Raw genomic sequence first — 14,697 nt, 5'->3', positions numbered from 1 at the left:
ACCCAATCAAATCAAAATTGTCAGAAAACACGATTAAAGCCCATTTTGCTGTATCCAATGAACATGTCCTAAAAAAACCCCAACCAAACAAAATAATCATAACAACATGATAACAACATCATCAAAATGTAGTCGATGGGTATCCTAAAAAAAAAAAAAAATGAAAGGAAAACATTTGGGGCGAAGTGAATAATTTTGTTGTCCCAAGCCGGAGACTCAGAATCCAGATCTTGATATCAGATCTTCTTCATGTTCGGTTTTATCTTGTTTATATTGATCAATATGTGTACTACAAAATGATCATTACCGCATGCGCTGTATGTAATGTGTGTATTTGAATGCATAAGTACGTTGAAAAGATGTACATATAAAGCAATATAAACATAACATTGCTCAGTGATTGCGTTATTCTAATCAAGTTGATTGCTGTAAATAATGTGATTCTGTATAATTTTTCAATAAAACATAAATTAAAAAAGAAGAAAAAATAAACATAAGTGCAGGGATCATAGTTTCACATAGGAAATAAAACAATGACTGAATCTGTTCCTGAAATTTGCATCTAGGTCAGAGGTCAACGATTCTTCTGTGTGCTATGAAAGCACGGAGGTGGTAGGTGGTTGGACTCTACATCCAACATCATCGTAGGAAAGCCGAACGCAGAGTCTTGACTTGTCTTGGAACGAATGATTTACGATCAAACCATCACACTTTATCTGCTGCTGGGTCTTGGCGTCTTTCTCTGAACCCTTTTTGGCATTTTATCAAGAAGAGGCATAGGGGTTGGTGCGACTTGTACATCGACAATGACATCATGCAACAAATAGGATAGTTTGAGTGCATTTTTGTTGACATTGTTACATTCATATATGAACCAAATGTATAAACTGTAAATGTGCGACAATACTTTCACTGGAAAATGGAAATATCTAAATGACACGATTATGATACGTTACAAAAAAAAAATGATCAGAGTAGTAATGCTACTGATACATTGAATGCAAATTGCATCCAAGTTTTAAGATATAACGTAAACACGTGAAAACTCTATGATAGACCATAAGATTCAGGCCGGCATCGCATCCACGATTGTCTTAGTTGGTTGCATATCACCAATGTTCATATGGCATGTTTCTCCTGTACAGTACCGATCTTGACAAGACTCCATTGAGGTCTTTATTGTTGATTCCAGAGATCATCCTCTGAAACGTCAAGTTCAAGAAATGACAATGATTATAGGAGTGTTACAAAACATGATAGGATTCGCATTATAAAAGACATGTTTACATTCTCTTTCATTTAAATCAAATATAAAGTCAAACCAACTGTAATAGTAGGCTCGATGTGAAATGTCAGTGGTAAAAAATAAAAAAATAAATCACAGATAGAAATATCGGAGGTAAAATTGTCGGAGGTAACGATCTCATGGGCAAAAATGTCATAGGAATTAAAAGTCATGGCAATCGAAATCACTGCTGTGCTGCGTACACATACATTTGGCTTTCAAAATCATCAATGTTTGAGCATTGATTACATTGGATGTGATATCCTACTCTTACTCGCTATTTTCCCAGTGAATCTACAGGCATAGGCAGTCCAAAATATCATATTTTTTTTTTTATAAAACACAATAGATATCTATCATTCCAATGGTTCATTTTCAGTATATTCAAACTGTGACATCTTTACCTCTGACATTATCACTTTAATTGACATTTCTTTATCCTGTGACGTTTTACCTCTGATACTTTTACCTCTTACATTTCTACCTCTGTAATTCTTACCTAGAAATTCTCACCTCTGATATTTTTGATACTGACATTTTTACAACCCACCCTATCTGGCAGGGTTCGGTTGACCAATGAAATAAGACAAATAAAGGTGAAAACTTTTTCTCAAAGTTACAATTGCGACAGGTTACTGCTTTGTTTTGTTGTTATTCTTGTTAGGATTTCAAATTGCAAAAAAATCCATATCGCTGCACAGATAACTTGAGATCGACCCCCCCCCCCCATAAGAAGTCTTGACTATGAGTAGATGGCAAAGTGAGATATATTGAGGGTCAAATACGTATCTGATAAACGGATTTTCTACCCCTCCCTTTGTTTTGTTAGACTCGAATTTGAGATTTTCAAAGAATGTAATTGTTTTATTATAAGAGAATTCCTAATGAACCATTGCAGAATTTGGTTCAATTTTCTTTTCTTTGGCCAATACATTTTTCGTTACGTGTCATTATCTTTTTAATCTTTTTTTATCATAAATATTCAAGAAATATACGCCAGATCGAAGAATTTCAATGCTAAGAATGAAAAAAAAAATCTCCCTCATGAGAGAGAGGGTATTCTCCTTCAGGAAACCTGAAAGGTCCTCTTATATTTTCCATTTTCATATGATTTACAAGTGAATAGAACCACCACCGGCTATACTGTTCTCAGATCGTTAGTTTCTAATGGATTATGGATATGACACCTGCCTAGCACTCAGGAATTTGCTGGTTCGAATCCATTGAATTAAATCATAACCGTCATTTTTTCTTAAAATCATGGCTATCACTATCCTAAACACTCTATAATTGGTGTAAAGATACGTCCATGAAGGAAAATTTGTCTATCAGTTAAGTTGTCATAGCTCCAAAAAAAAAAGTAATAATCTTTGGAAACTTAATGATTCATTTGGCGTGACAACCAGAGATTTCTAAAAAAATTCATATCACCAAACGGATGCTTCATGGACTAGTCCCATAACTGATGTTGAACAAAAAGTTATTTATAATTTGAGCAATAACTCAAAATTACACGTTTAGTTTTTGAAAAACGGAAAATAATATGGCATAAACTGCTGCCATGCATCAAACAAAATAAGTCGCACCCCTTGATTTTACGTGAGGACTAAAAAAAAAAAAAAACAGAAAAAAGTGAAATAGTTAAACCGAGTCAAGTTTTAGTTTTGTCATATTTTCCGAAAGAGCTATCCTTCTTCTACATTGTACTTCAGTTTGGGATCTTAACATGAATGGGAAAGTGTGTTTTTAGCAGTTTTTCTACAACAATTTGTTTGGTTTTTTTTTTTTGGGGGGGGGGAGAGTAGAATGATCAGGTATGTCATAGAGTCCCCTTTTTATTTCTTGAAATCCTTTGAGCACTCTTCAATGACAAGGATGACGCTACTGCTGTGAAAGTTAAAATTAATCATGGGCATAATGTTTTTATGCGCATGCTCAATTTCAGCCTAATCTGATAATCTCTTCATTGTTGTTGCTCTGGTGGTTAACATCCTGTGTTTAGTATGGCTTGTTAAGCGCTTGAATAGACCTTGTACTTCAGAGCCGTTTTCCTCAGTTCACGTTTTTCCAGAGTGTGTGCTTTCTTTCCAGTATTTAAGTAGTTCAGGGGAGTCTATTTGAATTGAGTTATACATCAATTTAAAGCTTAGAGTCTGCTTTGAGAATGTGCCTTTAATTAAAAATCCATACCTGGCAACTTTTTGTTGGGTTTGTGATGCAGGGTCACATATAAACAGCATTCACATGTGCTGAAAGGGGCATTAGGTAAGGTTATAATACTACTTTTTATTTTGAGAAAGGCAGGGTTATGATGGTGTCTAAAATTATTCAAGATGATTTATCCAGGTCATACAGAATCATATTTGTCATGCTGTCTACTGTGTAAGTCGAATGCTTACTAGGTATCCCATGCTCAATAGTAAAGACAAGTTTCCCTTCTGCGTTGACCGCTGTACAGAATGGGTCCAGATCCTGTGAGGTCTCACATCTGATCAGCCTGGATGAAAAACCAATGTTTTCATGAACATATACGATGCAGTGAATATAAACTCAAATAGTGTCTCACTGGATAGATATTACTGAAAATCTCAATTAACTTTTTGCTTGCCCTATATGCTTCAGAAATGCATAGCCAATCCCGATGTCATTCCATTTATGTATAATTATGAAACAATGTTCCTCTCCTCCCCTTACAGACAATGCAGTTCTGGGTGAAAGGAACACTTGTATTTATAAGACTTCTGGCTTTTTTATAATTCCATCAATAGATGAAAAGAGATTAAGGGATGTGATATGATTTGGACTTTTTGTATTGATTTGATTTGATTTGAATTTGAAAACAAGAAACAAAGATTGATGAGTTACAATGATTACATTTTGTTTTTGACACACACAAATAATTGAAACGTAATAATCTAATTACTTCATTTGCCACAAATGGTAGTAGTCGTAAGAACCAAAGTAAGAGTCTAAATCAAAAGCACAGTTTGTGTTAATAAGGATCCCGATAAGTAAATCACATCACAGTGAGACAATTAACACACATTCTCTCCCTTTACTCCTTCTAGTAGTGTGACTAAACAAAACATCATAAAGTCGAAGTGTCGGACTTCATGTGAACTCACGATATATTTTTGAGATGAGGGTAAGAGCTCGCAGATGTGATCAACTCCTTGGCCTCTTCATTCCCCAAAGGGGCATCTGATACAGACAGTCTGGTTACTGTCGGTGGTGCTAGCAATGACTGGCGAAATTGATCGTCCCTTGCGACTAGCGATACGTTGCCCTGCAGGTATATCTCCACATTGTGGGAATAAAGTGGCCACGCCTTGTTCACGTCCAGAATAGAGGTTGGCTGATGATATTCTATGTAAAGAGAAACCTTCTCCACATTTGGGCACAGGGAGGCCACGTTTAGCTGTTTGAGAAGTGAGAGGGATTTGACATCTACACCGAGATGGAGCATGGGACTTCTGACAAAACCACTCTGTAGAGGAATGAAGCGTAGAAGATAACAAGAATATTCACACTCCCTCCTGTATCAATCATTGGTTACTTTACGAGATGATAATGATTTAACCGAATCCATGTGATTTCATTCAACTGTAATTACGAAAATAAATGTTTTCTATTCCGTTAAAAACACGAACGAGTGGGCCAAGCGCTCACCCGAGTATGGCAAGCTCACTTTCAAGCATTATTTCACAGCAAACTCGGAGGACATGGGGGGGGGGGGGGTGTCAAGTGAGATGCAAGGTGTCTATTCTTTTTCCTCTGGCATATATGTGATATAATATAATGTAATACAATACAATATAACATAATGGAATATAATATGATATCATATATTACAATATAATGAAATATAGTATGATATAATATATGATATAATATGATATAATATGATACAATATAATATAATATAATATAATAAAATGTAATGTAATAAAATATAATATATATCCTAATATCTTATCTGGCATCATTAACATATCACCTAAGTTGCAGAAATGCCGACTCTGAATTTTTGAATAGATGATCAAAATATGACAATTGGTTGAAATGGCATGTTTGTCAGAAATGTCTTAAGTGCTTGTTTTCCTTGAGCTAGGTTTAATTTGAATTGATCCTAAAATTGTTTAAGAGAGAACTTCTGAATTCACTTGACCTTTGACTCTTGCCCGTTGACCCAATGACCCACAATTCTTCAAATAATTACTAACTGGTAACATTCATTTTTGTGACAATTCTTTGAGCTTTATAAAAAATGCATTCAACATGTTCACTTGACCTTTGACCCCATGGCCAACATCTTTCTATGCATTCCAGAATCGTACTGCAGTAAAAACATGATGTATAATCTAAATAACTATAGTTTGATTAAGTTTATGCGTTGAGTAATTTCCGAAGCATGGAGAAAAGTTTCATTTCAGCAATGGATAGAGCGTTTAAGTCCTTTAACATGACTTTTGACAAGTGAGATTTTGATCACATAGGGCCTAACCTAAAATATCCCAAGAAAATCATTGCGGGCAGTACATGAACTATAATATGTTTTAAGACTCATGACGATATATCAAGCCATATCCGAGGCATGGAGAAAAAAAAAACCACTGAGTTTTAGTATTTTGACTAGACCTTAACGCCATGGCTCAAAAACGTTCCCTAGAGAATCTTTAATAATGGATGCATGTACTGGGTTTAAAGAATAAACCTTCAGGCACTGCACTGATAAGAGAAAATTGTGAAATCTGAAGGATTTAACCTTGACCTTTCACTTGAGCATGTGTACCCAAAAGTTGGTAGGCATTGAAGATTTATCTGACAGTTAGATGCACTATGGTTCTGCAAACAACTGTTCGCGTAGTGTATTATGAGAGTGAATTAAGTTTCATTGTAGTGAAATGACTGCCTGTTTGTGCTTCCATTCCGTATCCACCTAATCCACTGGTGCACACTTGGCACACCAGCATGTCATGTGTGGTGATCTGAAATGATAGAATGCAACTTTTCTCTTCTTTTTCATTGATTGATCGAAAGATATTACATTATATTTGTCATTCAAATATAGAAATTTTTCTTATCTTTGATAGGGCGTACTAAAGCGACACTGAATTGCTTAGAGATTGAAATAATTTTTGAAGCCGTGCATGTCAATTACTGGAACAAACCTCATTTCCAGCTTCTTCCCGATTACTTCCCTTGTGTGACGTGGAAAGCTGAAGACCAGATGAAGGATGGAAAAAAAAGAAATCTTGTTCTTTGATTAAAAACAAATCAAGTTGAAACAAAAACATTTTGTTGATATCTGTTGAATTATTATTGTATAAGATCCACAATATCAAACAACACAAACAACATTGAAAAATGCGCTTTGGAGAAGAGGGGAAAGAGAAACAGCAACGGGTAGACGCAAATATCTCGAAAAGTTCCAAGCGTGTTTAAAAAAAAATGCTGGGCTAATCAAAGCTGGATACTTTCTTACTTTAGTAAGTGTATAACCTTTATTTTTTTTTTTTGCAATTACGAAATTCAGCTATTGAAATACATGTAACAATCACTTCTTCTTTTTCTTTTCATTCTCTGCGTGATAGCAGGGTACCCATTAACATGATTAATATCGAAATTGAAGATTGTGTGTGGATATCTGATGGACTAGATGGCATGCGACCGTCAGATTGTAAAACGGTCTAACTCGAAAATTTGATTTTTTTTTAAATTTTTCCTTCAGATCTGATGGTACGTACAGTCTATCTTTGAGTTAGCCCATTGTCAGTAATATCGTTTGGAGGTAAAACGAGCTATCTTTTACATAAACCATATAATCTTCTTAACTGAGATTTTTTAAATCATCGCTGTCAGATGGTAAAAGTAATGGTCTATCTTCGAGTTAGACCAGTTTACATAGTGTTTGTGGTCTATCTAGAAGATATACCATTTTACCATCTTATGATGTGTAGCGGGAGTGTATACATGTGCTGTGGTTAAAAAGTCTATCTGCACAAAAATCTGATTTATCTTATAATTAAAACCCCAAATAAGCACAAAATTCTTAAGTTATCATGTTTTATATGCTTATTCTTGTCCCATTTCTAAAAATGCATTATACCCATCTCCTAAAAAAGCTCAAACCTCTTAACTTTAAAGTCATTTTTCTCAGAACAGCAATTTTCGAGATAGACCGTTTTACCATCTGACGGCCGCACGTTCTAGTGGCATTGCACGAGCTGGAGGTGAGTCAGAGGGATATGGGTGGGTAGTAGGGACGGTGAAAGGTGGATCAGGAGGATTTGTGGGGAGACAGGATCTGCATGGAGAGTTGGGAAGGCTGGGGGTGGCAGGAATAGGGGGTGCAGAGTGTTAATGGTTTGGAGTGAAGAGAGGTGATTGATGTCAAGTGGGTTTTTTTTTTTTCTGAGATGCCATGGGGGTGCTGTCAAGATGATCCCAACGCAGCACCGGCCAGCCAGGAGGAGATAAAAAGCACCTAAATGGCCGAAACACTGGTGATCCCTAATGTGCTGGTGACGACTCATTGGCATCGGCGGAGTTAACAACTTTCCGTTTATTATCTCGCTTTTGAAAATGTGGCCCATTTGCGGCGTAGGGCTGTGCGCCAAGGCTGGGGGGGGGGGGGAAGGGGAGGGGTTTTCACCTCTATTGGTGAGTGTGTGTCCACTTGACTGAAAGGCTACTCAACCGTCTCATCCGCTTTTACGCATTGAGTCGTGCTGAATAAAAATCCATGCTGGATTCTGAAAGGGCGGGTACTTTGACAAAGAGGTATGCGGATTTTGGAGGGCTGAATATCAGGGTAGGAAGTGGAGGAGGAAGAAGAGGGAAAGGAGGGAGTTCTATAGGAATCCGCACAAGTTCACAAAGCGGTTGTTTGAGGAAAAGGGGTATCAGAATGTTTGGAGGTGTCGAAGGAAGAGCTCCAGAGGCATCTGAAGGCCACGTACTGTGATGGAAGGAGAGAGGAGCCCGTTACTGGGGTGGCAGGGCTATTGAAGTGAGTTGAGGTTGTGGGAGGTTGAAGCCGTGTTAAGAAAGCCCGAGCTGGTAGTGTAGCTGGGCAGAATGGCTTTGTCCTACAAGTTGTTCAAGTACTGTCCTCGTGTACCAAGGATGCTGTGGCGAATCCTAAGGATGCTATGGCGGGAACGGATTGTTCCAGTCAGCTTGTGTGTGGCAGAAGGGGTATATATCCCAAAGAAGAGGACGCCAAAGGCATTGGCCAGTTTAGACCGATTTCGCTTCTTAACGTGGATGGTAAGATCCTCTTTAGTGTCTTAGCGAGGCGGTTGTCAGAATTTGCTGTGAAGAACACGTTTGTGGACACCTCTGTACAGAAGGCAGGGATCCCGGGTTTCTCTGGGTGCACGGAGCATGTCCAGATGATTTGGGAGTCAATCCAGAGGTGCAAGCATGAGAAGGATGTGGATGTCATCTGGATGGATCTTGCAAATGCATATGAATCAGTTCCTCACAGGTATCTCAGTTTTGCTCTTGAGTTTTTCTGGGTGCCTAGGGTGATCCGGGAGATGGTGCAGAGCTATTACAGCCAGTTCAGGATGAGATTCATGACCCAGACTTACACAACAGAATGGCAAGCGCTAGAAATTGGCATCCCCATGGGGTGTCTAGTCTCACCACTGCTGTTTGTCCTTGGGATAGAAGTGTTAACCCGGTGTGAGGCCCCGAGAATTGAAGGGTTGACGCTTGCTGCAGATGTGGTTGTGCCTTCGATTAGGGTTTTCATTGATGATCTCACAATCGTGTCTGGTAACGAGACCCAGATTGAAGATGGCCTCCATAGGTGAGAGGAGTTGGTGGCCTGGACATGGATGAAGTTCAAGGCCAAGAAGAGCCGCTCAGTGTCAGTGCGGAAGGGGAAGATGGTTGCAAGGAAGTTTCAGATTGGGGGAGACGACATCCCTCAGGTCACTGAGCAGGGGTTAAAGAGACTTAGGCGGTGGTATGAGGACAAGTTGAATGATAGGCACCGAGGAGTTCAGATCTATGACAAAGCGGTGGAATGGTTGAAGAGGGTGGACAGGACGTTTATTCCTGGGAATGCGAAGGTGTGATGCTGCTAGTTTGGCTTGCTACCATGGATCATGTGGCAACAGTAGGTATACGGGATGGCAGTGTCCGGGGTTGACAGGATGCAGTAGACGATGAACTCGTACTACCGGAAGTAGTTAGGCGTTCCAAGGATGCTTACAGATCAGGCATTCTTTTGCAGATGAGGCAAGTTGCAATTACCTGACGTCAGTGGTTGAGGAGTTTAAAGCTGGCGAGGTTAGGCTAGTGATGATGATGAGGGAGTCAAAGGACCAGACAATAGCAGGAGTAAGGTCACCGATCCGCACAGGGAGGAAGTTGAGAGCGGAAGAGGTTGCGGACGAGACAGTGGCAATGGCAAAGTGGAGGAGATGCAGGGTACGGTTCAGGTGGGGCGAAAAGGGGTCTGGTTTCATCAGGGTGTTATATGGTACAACAAGCAAGCCTAGAAGGGTAGAAGGGAGTTGGCGGTGTAGGCGGTTAAGGAGAAGGAAGAGGAGTATCGCTTTGCCAAGGCCGTACAGCATAAGGCCGTACAGCAGAGAGTGCAGGGAGCATGGACTCGATGGGAAGGGGTGGAGCAGAGGAAGGTGTCATGGAATGACCTCTGGTCAATGTCCTCATGATCAGTTCACCTTTGATGTTTTGCCGTCTCCCGTAAATCTTCAGAGATGGAGTATTGTGGAATATGGTAGATGCAGGGTTTGCAACAAGGAGAAGGGCTCACTAGAACACGTTTTGTCAGCATGTGGAGGTTTACTACAGGCCTATACATGGAGGCACAACCAGGTGTAGAAGGAGATGGCGGAGGTGGCGTGGGTGGCAGGGAGGCAAGGAAGAAGAATGGGCCTCCTAGGGTGAAGGGAATCCGGTTTGTGAAAAAGGGGGTGAGATGCAGTGTGAGAAGGAAGGGTCAAAGGGATGATTGTTGGGGTATGTTAGCAGCGGGGGTGATTAGGAGGTGCGGGTGGATGAGGGGAACCGTACAGTGCCAGAGGAGGTGGTGGTGACGGCCCTTCGGCCACACATGGTGCTGGTGGCTTGGTCTGTGCACACCAGGTTAGCAATGGTGGAGCTGACTTGGCCATGGGAAACAAGGATGGATGAGGCAAGGGAAAGAAATCTTGATAGGTATGCTGAGTTGAGTGAGGAGTGTGAGAAAAGGGGGAGGAGAGCGGAGGTGCATACTGTGGAAGTGGAATGCTGGGAATTTGCTGGACGATCGTTAAGGAGGTGGGTTAGAGGGATGGGGGTAGGTGGTAGGGACTGGGAGAAGTGGATCAGGAGGATTTGTGGGCAGCGGAGACAGGATCTGCATGGGTATTTGGGAAGGCTTGGGTGGTGGAAATAGGGGAGGGGGTGTAGAGAAAATGTTAATGGTCTGGAATGAAGAAAGGTGATTGATGCCAAGTGTTTGTTTGTTTTTTCTGAGATGCCATGGGGGTGCTGTCAAGAGGATCCCAACGCAGCACCGGCCAGCCAGGGGGAGGTGTACAGCACTTAAATGGCCGAAACACTGGTGATCCCTGGTGTGGTGCTGACGACCCATTGGCAACGGCGGAGTAAACGTCTTTCCGTTTATCTTGCTTATCTCCGTCTCTCTCTCTCTCTCTCTCTTTCCCTTGCGAACATTTTCAGGACACTAATAGTCCAAGAATATTAGGCCAAAATATCCTCAAACTTTTTGGTAAAAAGCTGATTTTTTGCAAGGTCAATAAATTTGTTTAGAGTAACATACTAAAAGTCATCATAAATCCTGATTGAGCGTTTTCCGCAATCCAAGATGTCGTCCAAAATGGACGCCATTTCCTGAGATTTCTTATAAATTTTCAACCACAGAACGGAAATCCAAGATTTCAATGTCTAAGTATATGTTTTTAAGGATAAATAATACAATACATCGTAAGGGATTTTGACGGACACAAGTGCCGCAATCTAAGATGGCGTCAAAAATTGCCATTTCCTGAAATTCTTATAACTTTTTAACCAGGTATAGCCCAAATTCAAAAATTAATGTCTAAATAACAGTTTTTAAAGGGACTGTACAGTACTGGTTGAGGTGGGGATTCATGTTTTGAACATTCCTAAGTGAGATAATGAAAAGCCTCTTATGAAATATGAACGCGCATGTAATTTTAAGAAGGATTCCAAACAGGGTGACTGTTACCCTGAGGAAGATCCGTGCAAGGGTCGAAAATTTGGTTTACAAATAAATGAAGTTAGATTCTAATGCATTATGTCAACTTGTTTGTCTTCATCGTCTCTCTCTCTCTCTCTCTCTCTCTCTCTCTCTATATATATATATATATATATATATATTCTTTTTTTTTACCACACGGTTTACTTTCTTCACCTGAAGCACATAAGATGAAAATTTAGTGCTAACCGTTTTTTTTTTTAAGATTACCAACGCATTTGATGTCTACCATGAGGTGAGTTCCATTTGAAACTGTCAGTCATGGATTAGGAAGTAACCATACTTTTTGCTGTCTGTGATATACATATTCAAAATTAGTGTCTACATGTGCTACAAAATATCGTGTAATTTATCACATGAATTTCTTCTGTGCATTGATATTGCTCCACATAAAAACATAGTGTCAAAATTATCTTATTCAATTAATCTAGATTCGATAAAATTATATAATAGATAAAAATCAGAGAATATGACGCTCTAATATTTACTTTTACATGGAGGAGGGATATTGCCCTCCCACACGAGGGATTTCTTTTTCTTGAAAGTGAAACATATCGTGCAAACTTTTGGTAAGGTATTTAATTGTTTTCATCAAAGAGTAAGAAAATATAGAGTAGTGTACAGGTTTGGTGAAATATCCGCTATTTGTTCTCGATAAAAAAAAAACAAAAACAGGAAAAATATTTTACGGAAAGTGTCAGGGAGGAGGAGAGTGGGAGAATACTCCTCCCCATACGATGGAGATTTTGGCATTTTCCAATTTGGAATTCAGAGATTTAGGGCACGCTTTTGGTGAAACATTTGTCATTTCTTTTTGTTATAAAAGTAAGAAAATATATAGTAATGAAATATGAAGGGGAGGGGTGTTAGGTAAAGCACCCTCCTACCAAAAGTTTTTTTTTTTCAGATCTAAAAATCTCGGGTTTATGCTGCGCACTGTCAATGAAATAGTAATACTTTGTTTCTATTAAAAGTGTAAGAAGAATAAAGACTAGTGCATTCAAGCCAAGAGAGAGTGGAGGATGGGGGGGGGGGGGGGGGGAGGGGACCCCTTTTAACTTGAGGGAGTTCTTACATTTTTATGATCATCGTCTTGATCATCAACGGCCTAGTGGAATCTTTGTGTCATATTGAGGTAATTGTTTTTTTGTTTGTTTGAAAAGATTTTATTTTCTGCATTTCATATTTTCTTTCAGAATACAAAAATAACAAAGGCAGGTTCAATTACACAAATACAATTCTGAAAATTATTGACATATTACATAGTAAGTCATATTTTGTATATAAAGACAAATGAAACGTTAAATAACATACAAAATGTTTATATGGCCAATAATGACTTGATTCACAGTACAATATATAATATATACATATAATGCAGAGGGCCGCCGTTATAAGCCGTGCTTGAACAGACGGACAGCCAGAGTTAAATTACCATTTTTTATTGTAGTACTTGAACACTGATACGGATGGGCCATGTTAAAATGCGTGTAAATCCAGTTTTATACAATTACTTGGTAAACAGGAGTGGTGCCTGTGAGTGCGTGTGCAGGTGATGAAGCGCGAAAGTGTTGATGGTCAGCACTTCTAAGAAAATGATTGAATATGTTATAATATGGGCGAAGGGTCAAGCAGCAAAGTAAAAGAAAGGGAAAAGGGGGTGGACCAAAATATTGCCTTGTTGTTGAGTATAAGAGGTACATGTTTAATGATTACTGTACCGTATGATATTGTGCCAAGAAATATTTCTTTGTATTTGCCTTAAAGGAATAGAGAGATGTGCACTGTTTTATGTGGAGAGGGAGTGAATTCCAAATATCAGGCCCGTTATGCCGAATTGATTTTTGAGCTAATAGGAGTTTAGGGTTATTCAAATGGAAATCATTACGATGGCGCGTGGGGTAAGCATGGACATCCCTGTTAAGGGAAAATGCGTTGTGGAAGAGTGGGAGTAGATTTTGCGTGTATTTGAACATAAATATTGCTGTTTGAAATTTGTGTATATCGTCAACTTTAAGAACTTTTAGTCTAAGGAATAATGGATCAGTATGTTCTAAATAATGTGAGTTAGTACATATTCTTATTGCCTTTTTCTGTAAAAGAAAAATAACATTTACTTTGGTTTTATTACAGTTTCCCCAGACAACATTACAATAATTAATATACGGTAAAATTAATGCATTGTATAACATAGTGAGTACTTTTTCCGTTACAAAATATTTTAATCTCCGAAGTATTCCAATGACTTTAGATATTAATGTGGTTATATTATCAATGTGGTTATTCCAATTTAAATTGGAGTCAAGGGTTACCCCTAAGAACTTGGTTGATTTTTTTCCAATAATGGGCATACCATCAATAATAATGTTATTAGGCATTATCGGTTGCAAATGTGAAGTATTGAAGTTTATGAAACACGTTTTATCTATATTTAATGATAATTTATTGCATTTAAACCATGTAGAAATTTTTGCAAGCTCAGAATTAAGTATATCCACTAGTGTGTTTAAACAGTTGTGAGAGTAGAAGACACTGGTATCGTCCGCGAATAATACATAGGTGAGAAGGGTTGAGGAATTTATAATATCGTTAATATATATAAGAAAAAGTAGAGGTCCTAAAATGGATCCCTGTGGTACACCGCAAGTAATATATGACTTAAACGAGGTACTTGAATGAAATGCTACGTATTGCTGACGTTGGGATAAATAATCTCGGAACCAGGAAAGAACTATTCCTCTTATGCCATAATTATGTAGCTTTTTTAATAAAATTCCATGGTCTATTGTATCAAAGGCCTTGCTCAGGTCCATAAAAACTCCTATCACGTGCTGTTTGTTCGCAATAGAATCGATAATTTTGTCACAAGTTTGAATGATTGCAAAATCTGTAGAAAAACCTTTTCGAAAACCAAATTGGTTAGGATTTAAAATGTGGTTATCAACTAGAAACTTATACAAACGTTCATGTGCAATCTTTTCAAGGATTTTGGAAATGACGGGCAATAATGAAATTGGACGATAATTCTTTATTTGGGACGCATCATCTTTTTTGTGAATAGGGATTACTTTCGCAATCTTTAAAGAATTTGGGAAGATCCCAGTAGATAATGATAAGTTACAGATATGTACTATGGGGGTTACTAAAA

General features: G+C 38.6%; 1 protein-coding gene across 1 annotated transcript in view; it reads left to right on the top strand.

The window, feature by feature from the left end:
- Window positions 1-9,108, top strand: part of LOC139725410 (uncharacterized) — a 64,814-nt gene extending 55,706 nt beyond the window's left edge. Inside the window, exon 2 of the mRNA XM_071636486.1 lies at window positions 8,413-9,108. Coding sequence (XP_071492587.1) covers window positions 8,413-9,108 — 696 coding nt within the window. The remainder of the gene's footprint in view (window positions 1-8,412) is intronic.
- Window positions 9,109-14,697: the final 5,589 nt, after the last annotated feature.

This window comes from Diadema antillarum, unplaced genomic scaffold, assembly GCF_040938485.1.
Source record: "Diadema antillarum isolate AM-2024a unplaced genomic scaffold, OU_Dant_1.0 seq00000040_RagTag, whole genome shotgun sequence".
NCBI classification, from domain to species: domain Eukaryota; kingdom Metazoa; phylum Echinodermata; class Echinoidea; order Diadematoida; family Diadematidae; genus Diadema; species Diadema antillarum.
The sequence above is the reverse complement of the archived record's forward strand: the minus strand, read 5'-3'. Positions and strand labels throughout refer to the sequence as shown.